The sequence below is a fragment of the Arabidopsis thaliana genome, chromosome 2, assembly GCF_000001735.4.
Source record: "Arabidopsis thaliana chromosome 2, partial sequence".
Classification (NCBI taxonomy): domain Eukaryota; kingdom Viridiplantae; phylum Streptophyta; class Magnoliopsida; order Brassicales; family Brassicaceae; genus Arabidopsis; species Arabidopsis thaliana.
Window position 1 is genome coordinate 17,076,297 of NC_003071.7, and position 18,845 is coordinate 17,095,141.

At 38.7% G+C, this 18,845-nt stretch overlaps 5 protein-coding genes across 14 annotated transcripts; 2 read left to right on the plus strand and 3 right to left on the minus strand.

Moving 5' to 3' along the window:
- Positions 1 to 14: 14 nt before the first annotated feature.
- On the minus strand, positions 15 to 6,232 carry UBP5 (ubiquitin-specific protease 5). Of its 2 annotated transcripts, NM_129656.4 has the most exons (14): positions 5,757 to 6,232; positions 5,184 to 5,438; positions 4,665 to 4,809; positions 4,504 to 4,563; positions 4,301 to 4,396; positions 3,715 to 4,104; positions 3,182 to 3,322; positions 2,932 to 3,102; positions 2,185 to 2,442; positions 1,955 to 2,103; positions 1,143 to 1,703; positions 645 to 918; positions 392 to 552; positions 16 to 294 (listed from the first exon to the last, which is right to left on the minus strand). In NM_129656.4, the coding sequence occupies exons 1-13, from the start codon at positions 5,894 to 5,896 to the stop codon at positions 418 to 420; spliced, it is 2,775 nt and encodes a 924-aa protein (NP_565944.1). In that variant the 5' UTR covers positions 5,897 to 6,232; the 3' UTR covers positions 16 to 294; positions 392 to 417. The 2 variants fall into 2 exon arrangements, with proteins under 2 accessions (NP_001323724.1, NP_565944.1); NM_001336876.1 differs by having other exon boundaries at positions 15 to 552; positions 5,757 to 6,173.
- A 216-nt stretch (positions 6,233 to 6,448) lies between these two features.
- AT2G40935 (PLAC8 family protein) lies at positions 6,449 to 8,080 on the plus strand. 9 transcript variants are annotated; one of them, NM_001336878.1, is made up of 4 exons: positions 6,449 to 6,589; positions 6,822 to 7,148; positions 7,441 to 7,667; positions 7,756 to 8,068. In NM_001336878.1, the coding sequence occupies exons 2-4, from the start codon at positions 7,040 to 7,042 to the stop codon at positions 7,918 to 7,920; spliced, it is 501 nt and encodes a 166-aa protein (NP_001324509.1). In that variant the 5' UTR covers positions 6,449 to 6,589; positions 6,822 to 7,039; the 3' UTR covers positions 7,921 to 8,068. The 9 variants fall into 9 exon arrangements, with proteins under 9 accessions (NP_001324509.1, NP_001324510.1, NP_850339.1 ...); NM_001336879.1 differs by having other exon boundaries at positions 6,822 to 7,083; NM_180008.2 differs by having other exon boundaries at positions 6,848 to 7,148.
- Positions 8,025 to 11,030, minus strand: ERS1 (ethylene response sensor 1). The gene is made up of 6 exons (NM_129658.4): positions 10,784 to 11,030; positions 9,618 to 10,548; positions 9,154 to 9,522; positions 8,807 to 9,073; positions 8,601 to 8,728; positions 8,025 to 8,510 (listed from the first exon to the last, which is right to left on the minus strand). The coding sequence occupies exons 2-6, from the start codon at positions 10,521 to 10,523 to the stop codon at positions 8,339 to 8,341; spliced, it is 1,842 nt and encodes a 613-aa protein (NP_181626.1). The 5' UTR covers positions 10,524 to 10,548; positions 10,784 to 11,030; the 3' UTR covers positions 8,025 to 8,338.
- A 238-nt stretch (positions 11,031 to 11,268) lies between these two features.
- Positions 11,269 to 14,260, minus strand: BZIP17 (Basic-leucine zipper (bZIP) transcription factor family protein). The gene is made up of 2 exons (NM_129659.3): positions 12,293 to 14,260; positions 11,269 to 11,954 (listed from the first exon to the last, which is right to left on the minus strand). Exons 1-2 carry the CDS (start codon positions 14,028 to 14,030, stop codon positions 11,527 to 11,529), a joined length of 2,166 nt encoding a protein of 721 aa, NP_565946.1. The 5' UTR covers positions 14,031 to 14,260; the 3' UTR covers positions 11,269 to 11,526.
- A 2,112-nt stretch (positions 14,261 to 16,372) lies between these two features.
- Positions 16,373 to 18,836, plus strand: AT2G40955 (uncharacterized protein; the record flags this gene model as incomplete). Its single annotated transcript, NM_129660.2, has 1 exon — positions 16,373 to 18,836. Exon 1 carries the CDS (start codon positions 16,797 to 16,799, stop codon positions 18,834 to 18,836), a length of 2,040 nt encoding a protein of 679 aa, NP_181628.1. The 5' UTR covers positions 16,373 to 16,796.
- Between the last annotated feature and the right edge of the window lie 9 nt (positions 18,837 to 18,845).

The window sequence follows — 18,845 nt, forward strand, 5'->3', positions numbered from 1 at the left end:
CAACAAAGCCCATTAAGAAACTTGTCTTTTTGTTTTTGGGCAAACTAGATAAAAAACCTTGTCTACTACATATTTAGACTGAGTCTTGTGATTATGTGTCAGTGACAATAACAGTACTGCTATTATGCCAAACACAATCTATACAGAAACTGACAGAGAAGGAGAGACAATATTCATCTCTGTTAATTAAACTACTCAGAACCCAACTCCACTAATTTACAATAGATCTAAACCTAATTGTCACTCTTATGGGTTCCAAGTTGCAGACAGCTGTGTAGAGATTACTACTGGAACCTGCAAGACGCGTAAACACAAGTCCACAACTACGTTTCAGTGATCTAACTAAACTTCTTTTAAGAATCTTTTTAGAATTAAATTTGGTATTTGTTACCTCGGAGATTGTCGTTTTGAGCAGACTTATGTCATTTTTCCGCCTGCATCAGACTTCCTCCTGTAGAAGAGCACATATGCAGCACCTGACTTCACATCATCTTCGTTTATGTGTGATATATGGCTATCATCGAAGTTATACCACCTACTGTCGTCCAAAAGCTGCAGACCATATTCGATAATAAACATAAGAAAAACAAGCAAGAAACTCAGAAATGGAAACAGAATGAAAAAGTTTAGTTGTTCGAACTGACCTTGATATGTGCAGTGTAGTGTCCGCTGCCCATACCACCATAATGGTTGGTCAAGGCATAGAGCTCATATAGTTGAGGTTGAGATAGGTTTTTGTTGGCTACATACTTTGTTAGATCTAAGTCATGAATGGGAAAGTTAACAAATGTTTCCAACTTATGCTTCATGGACCTGCTGTATGAGAATCTCTTTAGATGTATGACTAAGACCTCAGGAAGCCTCCACAGATCAAGCTTTTTGCTTGCCTGCCTTCTTTCATTGCATTGTGGACAGAACCTTCAAAAAAAGAGAAATGATACCATTGATTGATTTAGTCAGCTAAGTAGAAGATACTGGCTAAAATCTACTGCAAAAATACAGTGTGTTCAACTTCCATCCGTAGTAGACACTAGCAATTTCTGAACATCATTCATCATCTTGTAGTAATGCGTAGTTCAACTTTTACCACAAACCATAAAAAATGAGTCTCACAGGAAGGATAAGGAGAAAAGACTGCTTACCACATTTCGTCAGGTACCAAAGGCTCTTCGCGTAGAAACGCTTCCAAACATGCATATAAAGAAAGAGGTTCTGAACGAGCCTTCTTGGTAGTAGGTCCGTATTTGAGTACTTCAGGCAAACTCTCCAGGCAAGTTATATCATACATACCAGAGAGTTCTGGTGTCCAATCCAAATATATAGTTACAGTAGCTGATGACGGTAATTTCATAGCTTCTGCTTCATTGTCTGGCAGATTAATCGTTTTGTTGTCTTCATCAATGAGTTGCAGGGATAATTTAGAAGCACCCAAGTCGGAGGAGTTGCTTTTCTTGGCTTTTTTCAGTCCACCAACTTTATCTTCTTCCTCAGTATTATTAAATCGAGCTGACCTTCTCTCGGGGATGCTAGAATCAGAATTTCCTTTTTTGCCCACAGATTCTTCCCTCCGAAAAGGTGAAAGCATATTCTGGACGAGGCAATGGATTTTTCCTTTGGTGAGTGCATCTCCGCATGAAGCTGATGAGAGAAGAGGTGTTCCACAGGGTTTCAATTGTACTGTACTTTCACGTTCCCCAGCTTTCCTAAAACATGGTACAAGAAAAGATAAAGAAGAGAGCAAACAGAATATAAGATACCTTTCTCAGATCAGCATTAATCAAGGATTCAAAAATTATTCAGAAATCAAAGACTGAAGAAGTGAGGCCTTAAAGAAAAGAAAGTCTTGAAGTTTTAAGAAAGGAAATCCAAAGATGTTGAGTACAGAAGAGGACTTTGTTGTTTCAAACTAATCCCCAGAATTAGTTCATACAAATTAGACTGATATTTAACTTACTGATCTCTGCGGCGGAGTACTAGTCTAAGCAAAGTCGTATTCTCCGAAGACTTTGAAAGTTTGTATGCAGCAAGGTGGTCATCATCTTTGATACTTGACAACGGAATTAAAGGGTCTTCAAATAATCTATGGATAAAATTATTCCGAATCTGCGAAAAACATATTAAACTTAGATAAGCGGAAGCCAAAAGATCAACATCTTACTCAAAAACGCACTTGAAGCCACAAACCTCTGCAAGTTTCAGCTCTTCACTTTGCTTCAAGGAACAAGCATTTGTTAATGCCTGGATCAAGTCTCTGCAACGTCCCTGCTTTGAAACATTGACTGTGATAGTGGAAGGTAAGGCAGTTTTATCACAAGAAAAAACTGTGACTGTTATTGCTCGTGTTGTGTTGAACTGCAGCGGCAAAGACAGGTACATGAAGGGATCAAACGTTACAGAAACCTTGTTGCAGATTGGACACACCAATGTTGACTTATATTGGCCCTGTGAGTTGACAAACAGAGTAGGAGAATGAGATTCCCCACAGTATTAAAAATTAAAACCAAAACAAAAAATAACAATATACCCTGGGTCTGAATCACAAGCTAAAAATCAGCTACATATAAAGCTGATACATGATGGATGCACTCACACAACCGAGATTAACATAAATATCAAGACTAAATTCAATAGGAACAGAGACAAGTTATGTACCCTCTTCAAATACCGTGTTTCTGTGAAAATTGCAAATGTATACAGTATTTTTACTAGGCCAATTTAACTCTTCTGATATAATTAACTTTCTACAGAGCCACTAAAAAGCAAAAGGGACTGGAATGTCGGTTACTCGTGTCTATTAGTTGAGTGACCATACAGCAGATTCCTAGACGTTATAACCAAATGCAAGCCTAATCCACAATACTAGTATCAGTTTCAATGCCATGAGTTGATAAACAGAGAAGCGTTGGATTTTCTAAAAGATATACAGCTGACCTGACAAACATCAACTATTATTGAGTCATTACGAGCAATATGATTTTTCCAGAACTCATCAGCAACTTCTTCATCAGGGCGCCCATCTGCGTCTCGAGAATTTATATATGGTTTGTGTTTAACACGATTTAGGTCCTCGTGAAGACCATCCAGCAGAAACGCTAAAAGCTCCTGCAAAATGAAAAACTCGAATTCCTTGAGCTACAATGTAAATTCAGGTTAAAGAAAATATCTGGCTAGTCTCACAAACCTGCGAATCATGTTGATTGTACCCACTAAATTGAGGAGCAAAGCGAGCAAGTTTAGCTTTGAATGGACGAGGTGCAATTGGTGTCCGCCCAGGAGCCCATAACTTCCTGAGCAAGTCACCAAATGCGAGAGCTAATTCCCCCTGTGCAAAATGATTTCAATACAGTCAAGAAATGATCTGAAATCAACTACTCAATATCTCAGAAAGAAACAATGCTTGTGATCTACGCGAGAAAATAACACTGATTACCTGCCAAGGAACACTACCCTAATCAACTTCTAATGTAACTTCTGATGATATAAGATGTCTTATATATTCCAACGTTATTCCATTTATATGCAAAATTAAGCCTATCAAGAATGTTTGGGACGAAAGCACAACCCCAAACATACAATACTGCAAAAGATTTTACGTGCAACAGGGAAACACAAGTGAACCAATGATGTCTAAGCATACCTATACACTTAAACCTACACACACACTTATGTATCCATCAGATTTATGAGTAGCAAAGAACTTCAAGAGGAACTTACCACCATTCCAAGAGGGTTTTGCCAATTTATTTCTTGATGATAATCTTCTTGAAAGTAACTAGCAAACTCAGGTGTATGAACCAGACACTGAATCGCACTATTCATGAAACAAGTATTCCCAAGATTTAGCAGCCCTGTCAAGCCAGCTGTGGATCCCCTAGTGGTGACGCCAGTGCTACTGTATGTGTTATCAAAAGATTGTGAAACTTCTACACTACCAGTTCTGAATGCATTCCTGCTTGAAGAGAACCCTCCTGCGGCAGCCAAGCTCGATTTAGAAGGCTCAATGAGAATAGAAGTAGAGTCTCCATCCACCAATCCGTTCTCTTGAGCAGATTGAATGTGAGCACTTGATAATGTACCATTGATGTCAAGCACCTCCACCAAAATCTGTTTTTAAACGACAGACACAAAATCAGTGGGAAAGTTAACGAGTCAGTAAGAACACCAGAAAAGATAAAAGTCAGAGAGCTATAAAACCTTAAGCTTAGGCTAACTAAACAATCGGACTGAAGCATAAAAAATTTATATTCAAATAGCTAATAACTTTGAAAGCAAAAAGAAGAAGAAGAAGAAGTGAACTCACATCCTGATCCATTTGTAGGTTAGCATCGTCCAGTGTCTTATCTAAGTCATTCATCAAAGAATACTTTTGGTGGCCGTAGTAATCCCAAATGCGTACCTACATGATAGAAAATGCTCATGTAAGAAAGAGAAAGGGAAAGAAAAGAATACCAAAAGTATTATTGAAACGGGCTGTTTAATAACATAGGAATATCAGATCTTTACATGCTCTGAGTCGAGGTCAAAAATTTCACAGGCTCTTCGATGGAGCTCTCTGATAGTTTCCTGCACAACAAAGTTTGATAGTTCAATGAAGTAGCAGACTAAACGAGTTCAGATTTTCAAGTAATGAACAAAGAAAAAAAAAGAACAGAAAAGAGGATAACCTTTTTGCTAATTCTTATGGCACTATGGTCACTTTTTGGCATCAGAAGTAGCTGAAGACGTAAAGGGTAAACCTCTACAGCCAATTCTGTTTGAGAGAGACCTGAGCTAATGACTCTCCGTGCCAGAGTTGGACCACCCCCGTACCTTATAAAACAGAAGCAATAGTCCATAAGAACCATATAATCAGTTTAAGTGAAAAAAGCCAAACTATAGTGTAGTAAATAAGAAAACCAAGAGATTGCGTTATTAGTTTCATATTATGCATTACAAATCAACATAGGAGAGAAAGCAACTAAATAACATCAGGTGCATACAAGATGAACTTGGTAGAGCTACACATCTGACTTAACCTTAGCATTATCCATTTGAGGAATGTTAGATAAACATGACCCAACATACCAAAGATAACCAAGGAAAATCAAAAGCACTAGAATAGGGATAAAAATAAGTCTAGCCCACATAAGATGAAGAGACGTAAAATTTAATATCAGTTCAATTCTTCTACACTTAAAACTCACCATGAACGCAATTGGTTCCACACTTCTTGAGGGAGCAAAACATAATCACGACCTTCCTGAAGTGTTTCAATAATCTCACTGGTATTACTCGGGTCCTCCAGCGAAGAATCATAGATCAAATCAGAGTTATCAATCCTAGAAGGCTTCTTTAGAGTGCTTGAACCAGGAGAGTCGCAATGCTCTGACAGTGAAGACCCATCATTTGTGTTACATGGTTGGTCTTGATTCACATACTCAATCCATTCTTGCCACCATCTGGACAGAAAAGAGAGAGAATGTTCTCAGCAGAAGTACCATAAGAGAAAATTCAAACTTTATCACAATGGTTGTAATCTAATACAATACCCATAAACATGAGTCAATAAAAGACAGTTCTTTGGAAAAGGTTATGAAATGCTCAAACTAATCTCATCAACTACTACAGATAACCCAATCCCTAATCGTAACTCTAACCCTAACCAAGTCCGAAACCAAGGCAACCAAACAAGACGAACAGATAGATATAACTCTTGGGAATTTGATAAATTCAAGCTACAAGTGACCATAGGGAGCAAAAATCAAAGCTTTATAAACCTCTGAGTGATGAGATAAAATGTATCGCCTTCTTTACTATTAGCCTCAGCAGCAATAGCAATGTCTCTGATGAAAACTCGCTCTTCCTCGGGAGACAGATCCGTGCTGCTACTGCTGCTTCCCATCGATACCTCCGCCATATCTCGAAAATTAGGAGAAATTCGTTTCAGCTAAAGTCAGCTTTCGCGAATTCTAGCTATGAAGAGAAGAATCTAAAGCTGAGACAACGCCGAACAACCGTGCTTCGCCGTACGACTCCGGCGAGAGTAAAGCAAGGCGGTGGATATGATAAACCCTAACGGCTTTTTTGGGGGAGACAAAGTAGAGTGAGCCGCTCGCTAACAAAAAGTCGGAACCTCTTTTTTTTCTCTCTGAAACAGATCCTTGCTGGCTTCGCTCCTTAGATAGTCATTTCGAAATAGGTCCCCAAAAAAATCCACCACCATTTATAAATTTAAGAAAAAAAACAATTTTTGTTGACCAACATTTTTTTTTTTTGCTCTTGCACTAATTGAAAAGGTTGATTTAAAAAGATATCTTAAAATTGTTAGATTTTTTTTTTTTTGTAACTTTTATTTTCTCAAATTGTTAGATATGAAACTTTAAACAATGGTTGGAAAGAAACATTTTACTAATAATGAAAAATTTATTAATGCGTAAATTGATGTTTTGAGATTAATATATAAATAACATGTTGATAAGAGGCCTGGTCAATTTACTCAACGTGGAAACTCCATCTCTCTTCTTCTGGAACCAATAAATAAAATAAAAGTAAGCTCTTTCTCGTGAATCTCTGAGTTAATGCGCTAAACTAATCTCTCCGTTGAGCTCAGGTAAAGAGTTGTTTCTATTCACATGTATCTGATTATTTCTTCTTGGGTTTAAAGTTTACTCTTTTATCTCGTTTTCGCTGATTCGTCTTGTTCTCTCTTCCGATCCTTTTTTTGTCTCTGCTTCTTGCTCTGTTCGTTCATTTACTTATCTTCTCCATCTCACTACCTTTTTGATTTAGCTGCTGTTGTAGTAATTGTATATATGTTCATTTTGATGCAATTCAAGGTACAGATGTGTTTCTTGGTGTCAATTTTCAGGCTCTGTGGTAAATAAAGTCCTGTTCTTGATATTGGTGGTTTCATCAGAATTAGGATGAAAGAGAAGAAGGGTCATTACGTGCCACCATCTTATATTCCATTAACACAGTCAGATGCTGATACTGAAGTAGAGACCACTACTCCAAATCTGGAAATTGCTGTTTCTGAAAGCACAAAAGATGATCCGAGACAATGGTCATCTGGTATATGCGCTTGCTTCGACGATATGCAGAGCTGTATGCTACTACTCTCTGTCATCCAAACCTTCTTCATTTTACTACACGAATCAAATTTGTTAAAGGTGCCTCTTTGCATTGACCTGTGAAATTGCCATGTGTTAGTGTGTTCAGATATGTTCATAAAGATAAGTGTGGTTCTGGTTGATAGTTCTTGCAGAGTTTTTTTTGGTTTAGAAGAATAACCAAGTGCATTTCTTGAATAGGCTAGGAAGAAACTTAGATTGCTTATGTTTTGAGCTTCCTTGTGTTACTTCTCTAGGACTTGATTCTGTTTTCTTGTTTATGCTGAAGATCATTTAGACAATGGTTTGAAATGAACATTACAACTTACTGTGGTTTGTTTCGTATGCACAGGTTGTGTAGGTTTGTTCTGTCCTTGTTATATCTTTGGCAAAAACGCAGAGCTTCTGGGGTCTGGAACATTTGCAGGACCCTGCTTAACCCATTGCATCTCCTGGGCTTTGGTCAATACCATTTGCTGCTTTGCAACTAATGGCGCATTGCTCGGTCTACCGGGATGCTTTGTGTCATGTTATGCTTGCGGGTACCGCAAATCATTAAGAGCCAAGTACAATTTACAGGTTAGAATTTCTCAAACGACACATATGTGGATAATACCATTAGGTATGTATGTGGCGCTTCTGACTGATTTAACATTCTTTGATTCAGGAGGCTCCATGTGGGGATTTTGTAACACACTTCTTCTGTCACTTGTGTGCCATTTGCCAAGAATACAGAGAGATTCGAGAACAAAGCAGTGGTTCATATCCTCTTGACATGAAGATGGCTATCACCAATGCCCCCTTGGCTCAAACCATGGAATCAGCTAACTGATCACTTTGTCTCATTGAGCTTCCTTGTTTATTTTGTAGAAGACATTTTTCTTTTCATCGACTTTTGCAATGTATTTGAGAAGTTTGATGAGTAAGTAAAACTTTCTAAGGTAATTTATCATATATAAAAAAGAATTTGTGAATCTGCCACAACCACAAAATGTTGCTCTTTTCGTGAAGATTTATATCGTTTATTTAGTAGTGAATTCCAAAACATATTCTCTAAAGTAATGTTCAATAAAATATAGTGAGAACAGATAAGGTACCTCTCCCCGTATATAGGATTTTTATTTTACATATTACATCCAACAAAATCCAATAAGTTAGATCACACCGTCCGGTCATGTATTTTCTTCTTTCTCTTGCTGCTGTGTAGTTAAAAAGTCTCACCTCAATACAAGTCTTTCCAACGTAATGTATCACCAGTTCCACGGTCTGGTTTGTGATTTAGCTGCAAGATGTAGCGCCATTGAACCACTGCTACTGCTTGGACCGTTGCAGATACCAAGCCTGATGATGAACGAAGCTGTGCAGCCTTTCTCTAGGCCTTCACTTTCTATCCACATGTATCCTCCCATTAGCCCGACAAACCTAACCAGAGACATCCATCAACAGAAACTTGCCTTTTAGCTATTTGTAACACCATCTGCTTATAACTTATATATACTTTTGGGTTGTTACCGTTTACAGAGAGCTAGCCCGAGTCCTCCACCGGAATGGTTCCTCTGAGTTCCGGTCCGAGGCTGTACAAATTTGGTAAAGAGCAAAGGAATGTCTTGTGTGTGAATTCCACACCCTGTGTCCTTCACCTGCACCATGATTATAACAGTAAGAACACAGTAAGAAGCTTAACTTTGTAGTTTAGTAATTTGTAGATTGGGTCTAACCTGCACACATAGGTAGAAGTGACTGTCACTGAGAACTGGAAAAAATTCTGGAGATGGTAATTCTTGTAAGGACTCGGGTTTCATGATAGAGGCTATTATGGAGATGTAGCCTTCCTTAGTAAATTTCACAGCGTTGCCCATGATGTTAAGAATTGTTTGCATCAGACGTTTCTCATCACCAATAGCATAAGTTGGTAAGTCTGCAGACAGAATCAGATTCGTTGATAGTTTCTTCACTGATGCGATTGGCTTTATCAAAGAGATGACCTGCAGATTCAAAGCGCCCATGTTATTCATGTAAGACATATATAATGGACTTCACTGGTTAATCAGGGGGATTTAGTTACCTCTTCAAAGATCGCTTGTAGACTGAATGGTTCATTTTCCAAGAGTAAGCTCCCATCTTCCAATCTCGAAAGATCCAGAACGTCGCTGATTAGTGTAGCCACAAGATTGCTGCTTTTCAGTATTGTCTCGATCATAACTCTTTGCTCTGGAGACAGCTCAGTCTCAAGGAGAAGAGAAGAAAGAGAGATGATGGCATGCATCGGTGTCCTCATCTCGTGGTTCATAACAGCTAGGAAATCATTTCGAGCATGTACTGCCATCTCAGCCTCTTGACGAGCCTTGTCTAAAGCAAAATTCTGCTCCATAAGCTGGTCACGAGCGTGCATGGATTCTTCCAAAATTGCAGCATGTGAGAGAGCCACAGCCACCTGAATGAAGTGAGAGTCAGGGGACAAAACAAAACACTAAAAGCTGGTAAAGCAACTTGACACACAACCAAACATATACAAGTAAAGAGATGGACCTGATCCGCCACGTTTTCTACAAGCTCTAACTCATGGTCTCTCCATTTTCTTGCACCATCGGTTGGGAGAATCAGGACCATGATAGCGTAACCTTTGCCAGAGAGATCCGACCAGTCACTGCCTTGGAAATTAGAGAGATGTAAAAGAGGAACACGGACAGAAACAACCTCAGGAGGTGAATATCTCCCAACCGGAGGCCCAATCTTAGCCAAAGGACAAGAATGAGGTATGTGCATAGCTTGAGCGCTATTGAAGAGTTCATTAATAATCGGGAGATTTATCGGCACACTGCTTCCAACTTGTATTTTATGACTCAAAGTATGAGAAAGCTGCAAATATAAACCACTTTGAGAAGGCATCCACAACGCACATTCCTCAAGACAAAGAGTTTTACCAAGCTCAACAAGAGTGGTTCTTAAAATAGTATGCCTATCAAGAGTTCTTCTAATTCCATGAGTAAGCATCCTAACATGCCTACCAGTCTCCTCTTGTGTTAAAATAAGACCCATTTCTCTATCTAACTCATCAGCTTTCTTCTTGAGAAACAATTCCCTGTTCTTAACACTGAGAAGATCAGGAATAATATGAACCAACATCAACGCGGTAGCACACGACACAACCGCGCAAGAGACTTTAGCAATAGTCATGACAATGGCAACGGCTTTGGAATGCATGAAGAACATCCATAGGTTGATGAAATGCGTAGCTCCACAGAGAATGATAAAGGCTCCAAACTGCATAAGCACCCATTTGTAAGGGAAGAAAGCAGACTTTTGCACGAAATAGATAAGCTCGAGTGGGATTGAGAAGTATGCAAGAGCAATCAACGCATCTGAGATGTATTGGTACTTCACTAACAGATCATCTTGATTCACATGCGTCTCAAAACAATCGCATGACTCCATTTTTGGAGCTCTGACTTGTGTTGACCTGGTCAACAAAACTCAGATATCAGTGGAGACTAGATTTGGACTAGAGCTATGGAAAAGAGATACAAAATCTATCCAGAAAATTGAATCTACAAAATGAGATTGATTCCTCGATAACACAACACAGATCGATCAGATGAAATGTTACTAAAGTAGTGAAATCAATCTTCATCGATAGATAGATCCGATCAGAAGAGAATAAATAGAAAGTTTGTTATCCCGAGACGGCACAGTACCTGGAAGAGAAGGATTCATGACGGCGGAGCTATTGGTGGTGTGAGCCTCATAGCTTTGGGTAATGATGAAAAAAAGAAAGTTCAAGTTCGTCTTCCTGATTGATCCGAGCGTTATGAACTTGAAGAAATGAGAATCCAAGCGTAACAGTGTGATAAAGAAGAAACCAATGAGAGGTAAAAGTTTTTGATGATTTTTTTTTTGCAAAGAGGGAAGTTCACGTGTTATAGGCCTACTTGTTACATTTAAATAATAATATTATTAGCTCTCTTTTTCTGACAATGAAATAAAGAAATTTTAAAAGTGAGCTCAGGTTCATGAATCTGAGGGTTCATGCTAATCCAATTCTCTCTCCGTCGACCTTCAGGTAAAGACTTCTTCTTCTGTCACTTGTGTGCTCATATTCTCCTGCTATCACCGATGCCCCCTTGGCTCAAACCATGGAATCAACTAACTGATCACTTTTGTCTACTTGGATTTCAGCTTCTATTGTAGAATGACATTTTTTGGTCATCGACTTTTGCAATGTATATGAGAGGTTTGATAAAACTTTCTAAGGCTATGAGTTTATAAAAGGTAAAAAAAAAAAGTTACAGCATTCGGATTCTACATCTGGAAACAAAAACCGGACAACGGTATTAGCTAAGGATATTACGTGATACCAGAGAGCAGGTATTTATTCTTTTACATACAAAGCCTATATGAGAGAAGACCTGCTGATATATGTTTCAATCCTCATATGTCTTCAAGTGGTCACAAGATGAGGAGCTCCTGATCGAGGTAGGACACAGGAGTATGTTACATACTTTGCACTGTCCAGAAGCACGACTACAAAAACTCGAGACAGTGATTTTGGTCCCCCAATCATCCCATCTATATCTCCATCACCTCCTTCTCTGGGATCAACAAGCACAGATACAACCATTGATGAAGCAGGCTTGATTTCTTTGCTACTGCTGTTTCTTTGGTGCTCTTTCGTGAGGTTAAAATCTGATCCTGGGAGTGGAATGGGAAGACCACGAAGGATTCTTCTGTTCTGTTGCTTGTGTGTGTCTGTGGTGTTCTTACCGTGTTCAGCAGAGACGTTGGTAGCTGCAGGAATGATGGCTCCAGAGGTTGAGGATACATCAAACTGAAACACTTCAGTGCACATCCCTGAACTAAACATGGGACCTACAATATAGTCATTTAACAAACAAAAAAGGTGTTATTATTTAGTGAACAAGAAAGATATAAACGCTACTACTGCGCTTACAGCTTCTGCCGAGAAAGATGAAGAAAAATATACAATATGAGTAACAATTTCACATGTTCCTTATTAGTGTTTAGTATCTAATCCAGATTATACAATACATCTACTCATGACCAGAGATTTGCTGAAGGTAAGTTAAGCCTCATTAAAATGTTCTTGTGTCTAATATCAAGATATGATAAGGACTAGTATACCTACAATGCCTGCCTACATAACCAAGTCAAGGGAACAGAAAGTAAGATCAAAAACCCATGATTACCTGCAACACCTTCACGGAACCATTGCTGCATTTCACCGTTGGCTGCTTTTGTTTTGACTTGGTCTTTCAGAGTATCAGCAGAGCCAGAGGATAGAGCTTTCTGTTTTTCAGCCTTAGATCTATAGAGATGCTTAGCCAATTCCTCTGTCCTTCCCACGTCAGGTAGAGGCAGTGCAGGGGTATAATCTTTAGAGATCATCAAGTCAGCTTTCCTCTCCTTTGATTCAGAAGCCTTTCTCGAAGCCACGGCTTTCTCACTCGCCAATATAGAATTGATAATCAAATTCCCATCTATCTTCACAAGCTTGTCATTCCTCGGAACAAAGAGTGATGCAACTAGAGGCTCACTACCATTTCCAGGAGTGACAGAACTCTCTGTTGCAGATATATTTTTCCTAGCTCCTCGATCAGAATCTCTCCCACGATGCATCCCATTACTATTAGAAACCCCAGTACCAGCACCACTACGAGATGTATCCAAAACTCTATCCCTATGCTGACTGTAAATCTGGTCAGTAATATAATTAGATCTATAGTTCCCATAAAAAGCACCACTAATTCCTCCATAATTAACGTTCACAATTGGAGCTAATGCACCAAACAAAAATAGACAAAACAGAAGACCCAGAAAACTAATACTAGCCACCTTCTTGGTCTTAGCTTCACTCTTCTTACTCTCGGACTTCTTAGCCTTGGATGTTCCAAGGGTGTTCTGTGGTTTCAACCTAGGAATAGGAATCAAAGGCACTTGAGATCCTTGTTGCTTCACCATATAAGGAGGACAAGGCATCCATGGATAAGGCATTGGAGCCATAGGTGGATACATTCCCATCGGAGGTGGTGGAAGATGCGGCGGGCACATTCCATTGCCACCCAATTGCTGCCTTAGAGTAGCATTCTCAGCCATGAAATACGATATCTTACCGTTCAAATCCGTAATCGTAGAATGCATATTCCTAACCTTTTCTTCAAGCTCCTCGACGTAATGCTTCTTCCTCTGCCTAGAAAGCTGAGCACTTTCACGGTTTCTCATGAGTCTAGCTCTCTTTTTCTCATCTTCTTCACCGGTAACAGCACTAGCGTCAGCATCCTCTCCCGATCTCCTGTACTTACTGTTCCTAGACTCGTCAGTCAAATCCTCATCGATCTCTTTCTTCCTCTTGGTAATAGACGTCGTCGTCGTAGCAGCTTCTTCCACTTTAACCTTCTGGTCGACCGCAACGTTTCTCGATTTAGGCGACGATTCATTTGTAGCTTCCGAAACATCAGAACCGCAATTACCCGAACCCTGAGAGGACAATGGAGTCGGTAGATCTAAATTATGGTCAGCACCGGAGCAACGATCATCGGAATCTCTAGGAGATTCCCGGTTAATGCAACCGGAAGTTGTAATAGTCTTATCTGCATCTTTGGGAACAATACAATCACCGGAAATTCCAGAACTTTCAGACTCCGGAGTGAAATCACCAAACTGTTCTTGATTGGACGTATTGATAGGGATGAGAAACGACTCATTCTCAGCAGGGAAGTAAAGATCGTCCATACCGTCGAAAGTGAGCTCGAATTCACCATCGGGAAACCCCAGATCGGACATTAGTTCACCAATCGGAGTCTGATCGGAGAAATGATCATCTAACGGAGGGATCGAGATGGAATCAAAATCGGACGGAGGAGGGTAGGTGGAATTAGGGTCCGGAGCAGGTGGAGGAGGCTGCTCCTTGGTGATTGGTTCAGCCATTTTGAAACTGAGTTTTAGGGTTAGGGTTTCGAATTTGGGGATGAAGAAGAAGAAGGAGAGATTCAAAAGGAAGAAAGGGGTTATGGAGGAATGAGGTTAGAACACGGGAGAAAGACGACGAGGGGTTTAAAGACAAAGAGGAAGAGGAAGTAGAAGGTGCTTGCTTCCGTCTTCGTCTACTGCGCGTGGGTCTTACGCTCCGGAATCATACTCGCTAACTTACACTAGTGATTCATGAAACTTATAATATCCAAAATTAATCGCTTTCCAAAATAAATGATAAACAGCAAATCTAGAAAAATAAATTGGGAAATTTATTTTGAATAACACTTTTCCTAAGAGTAGCTAAATTAAATTTTATGATGTGCTAGTGGGTTTTTTAATTTTGAATTTGTTTTTGATTGACTATTATATATGTTTAAGATAGTAAGTAGTAATTTTGATCTTCAAAAAAATATTAAACTGTTATTTTTAAAGAATTGACTTAATAGTTCATTTAATATTTGGGAAAGCAGATTTAAATTATTATTTTTTTTTCATAAATTAGGATATCAGTTTTAAGATTTCTTTTAAATATATAATTGACTTAATAGTTCATTTAAAATAATTTACGTAAATTACTTGGGGAATATATCATTTATCTCCCAAAAAATAAACTTAGTAATAATTTTTCGCGATTCGTTATATATCTTTTTTTTTTATATAATTACTTTCTTGATTTCACAAATCTCAAATAGATTGCGTTTAAGGTGACTGCAAAGATATGAATTTCTCACCATACATAATCTCTACAATTGTCTTGATACCAAACTATACGTGTTTCGTAATCGAGGGGGCTATAAAAGTAAAACAAAGCATATGGATTAGTTTGACGTTATAGTTATAGTAGTGTCGATTTGGTAGTGAATACAGAATACTCATGGTCATGGTGCATGTTGTTGACTTTTTGGGATCGAGCTTTGAGACGGGACACCACCAAGTGATTAGTTTTGTGTATCCAAATTTAATTCTTGGGCGTCTAAAATATCTTAGTCTTTGGTGCATTATCATTCTACATAGTCGTCATTTCACGATTATGCTGAATATATATTTGGGTACAAAGGGCAAAAGACAAGGGCGAGTGTAAAACCAAGAAGCAGAGGAAGAGCGTGGGAGATATCGGTATCCACATGTTAAAAGCACGTTGACTTCATTGTGTTGGAGTGAAGGAAGGGTTTTTGTTTGTCTCCGTTAATCTCTTTCTCTCGAAACTTCTCTCTTCTGATCTAAACCCTAAAAATAATGCTATATTATCTCCTCACTTTCCAACTGTGTGTCGTTTTTGAGTCTCTTTTCCGTCACGCATGTCTCCTCTCCCCTCTGCATCGCTCATCATTTCTTCTCTCTCACCTCATACTATCACAAATAGAGTATTGTTTATTGATGCATTTTAAATAGATATAACTATTGGCTTTTCGTTCACGTTCAAAGTTCAAAACTATGAAATAATGAAATCCGCTAGGAAATGAGAAGGTGTATATTGGTATAAAGCATCATTTTTTCACGAGAGTTTTGAAAGACACAAGCCAAAATAATGAAAGACTACATTATATTCTTCACAAAAGAACACAAACTCATCAAAGACTAACATTATGAAAAAGTAAACCCTCTGATCTGATATACGTACCTTTCTTGGGAGGTGCTTGCAAAGAGAGGTGGTGGTGGGTGCAATGAAAATCTAATCCATACTTTGACCACCGTTGAAAATAGACAACTTTGTAGAATTAGAGATAAACATGTGACTGTGGTCCGTTATAAGAAATTAGAATAAACAGGTTACAGACTAAATGTGTGCTCGTTTACATACATGGTTTTATAAGTTCAACCACAAATAAGCTTACATCTATCGGAATTTTTTTTTCCAAAACAACTTCGACTTCTCTCTTATGATCTTATCTAAACCGACTAGTAATTCCAATTTAATCTTATTCGAGTTTTTTTTTTTTTTTTTTTTTTGGTAATAGAAAGAAATAAGATCAAACGTTGGTCGCAAACGTGGAATGTGTTGAAATAACCCATCAATCAAACACTCAAGGTGTGAATGGTAACAAACTAACAATGGTAATAAGCTTTAGGGATTTTCAATAGCATCATATTATATGCACTAACTAAAAATAGCTCCCACAAGGCCACACCAATTTTTTTATAAAAATAAAAGCAATAAGGTATTTTTACCTTTTTAAAATTCATTAAAAAAAAAAAATCAACATTAAAATAGTTATCTTCCCTCTCCTTGGGTTTTGAGGGAGACAGAGATAAGATTTGCATCTATAACGAAGCACTTCTCTCTTCTCTCTCGTCCTCAATACTTCGGTGTCAATCTGATATAGGAAACTAGGCATTGATATATGGTTAGATACGTGGCAATACATGAGTGGAGACAGTAGCTGTGAGACGTGGCAAGAGAAGATTGGTCGATGGGAGTGTTAGAGGAAGAATCGAGATGCAGAGATATATAGCTAATGAAGATCATTTGCAGAAGATAAGAAGATTTTGGATTTGTTGTTTATAGTTTCCTTTTGGATTCTCTCTGAGAATCGTTCCTCATCGTTCGCCGGAGTTTCATGTTGAACTCTTGTAGATGAGAAGTTGATATCGCGTTTCATGAACGTTGTATCAATCTGTCATTTTCATTAATCGAAGCATTCTATTTCGTTACTCTGTTTTCCGTTATCACTGGTATCAGAGCCAATCGTGTCCTCGGTGGAGATCAAAGCTACTTGCACGATGAAGAGTCGTCGGCGCATATCGTGGGAAGAGATAAACGAGAGCTGGTTGAATGGCTTATGTGTGTTTTGCAAAGAGCCAGAAGCTCCTGATCACCACATGAAACACAAGAACTTAGGGCTTCTTATGATCTATGGTAATGACGATCATCTCTCTAATGGTGGAATTGGTGAATCAATTGATCATCGTTCAATGAATTTGGTACATGAGGAACGAGAGGAGCACTCCAAGTTGGATAATCACAAAGATTTAGTACAGAGAACTATCATGGAGGAACGAGAGGAGCACTCCAATTCTGAGATTCTGAAAAGTGTTGAACCTAGGGAAGTAAATTTCGGGTTAGAAAATCTTGATTCTGTGGTGATGAACGAGTATCAGGAGCAAGATTGGGTTAAACAGAACATGAATAAGAGGTTTGAGGTTGAAGATGATGTTGATAGGGGTCAGAAATTGTTGAGTATTACAGAAAATTGCAGTGCACACCAAGTGTTCGGTAAAACGTCTCAACATGAAGAAAAGCTGGAAATAAAGAAGAAAGCGAAAGGATTCAAATCATGGATGTTCAAATTCAAACTTGCTAAGAAAACAATAAGGAAACGAGACAATAAGGGTTGGTTCCACACTTGGAGCAGAAAAGTGGGTTGGAGGAAGAACAAGCCTATGAAATTGCAGTTTGTTTCACATCAGGTGAAAGAATCATCACATAGGGATAAAGACTCTTTTGCGGGAAAAAAGTCAATTAAGCAAGAGATGTGTGTTGAAGTGGAGAGCTTGTTGCAGCAACAGGATTTAAGACGCATTAAAGAGACACAAGCGGATCAGGGAGATTCTTATGTTGTTGTCCGGAAACTGTTGCCGCATCTTGAATCGGTTTGTGCTACAAAATCGTTTTTGGACAATGATTCAATGTCCAAACTTGAAGCGGAGTTAACTGACTCAAAGATGAGGACGGCTGGTGTTACACAACATCAGGTCTCAATTTTTGTCATGGAAACTAGCCATCATCATCAAGTGTTAGAGGATTTTGATATGCATATGGTCATTGAGGATCAACAACCTATCGTGACAGAAGCTTTGCGTCTAATCTCTAATGATTTCCACTCGGACGTGGCTGAGTTGTGTGAGCAGTTAACATGTGACGAGTCTCATAAACCGAAGCAAAGACTAGCTCCAAAGTCTTGGATGTTTAAGTATAGAAGGGACCATAAGATACTACACAGCCCTACTATGTCTAGGAATGTGAGAATGGTTGTTTTCAGAAAAATGGAAGCAGCAGAAAGGAGTCAACATTTGGTTACACACAGGTTTCATGTGGGTCCACTAGAAATGGATACTCAAGACTCTGAAATTGGTATCATAGAGGTTTTAAGAAGAGTGATGATGCTGTTCCAAAACAGTATTGTACAAGCCAAGATGATGGTGACAAAGAGAAAGAAAACGTTTTACAAGTCTAGGAGATTCAAGTTCAAACATAGAGTTGTACCAAGAGCTTTACAATATGGTTTTGAAGTCAAAATGAAGCAAAAGGTTTCTACAGAGTATCCATGTTTGTTCTTGATCGGCAAGGAGGCAGAACTTGTTCATATTTTGCTTGGGTATAGGGACGTGATGTTTAACTTGAAGAAAAAGGGGAGATTTAGACTCTTTCAGTCATTTTCTAAACAACTTCTCTTATGGCTGCGACATGATGCATTGCTAATAAAACCGTTTCTGCTTAGTGATGAGAGGTTCCAAATAAAGCATACATGGAGAACTAAGTTCATACACTCCGTTTCATCAATTGGTGTTGGGCATTATGAATATTCTATTTGGACACAGAGTGACAAAGGGACGCAGCTCTTTTACAGCAGGAGATTGGTTGTTTACAAGCTTGGAAGTGAGGCCAAGAATGTTGTAGAGGTGTCTCAACGTGTGTATCAGCTTGTTAAACTGAAATTTGCCAAAGACGAACGAAAGCTTGAAGTCATACAGAGCCAAACCTTTGACCCTGGGATTGGAATTGAATCACAAGAGCTACTTGAGAATACCTATTCGAACTGAACCTTGTGG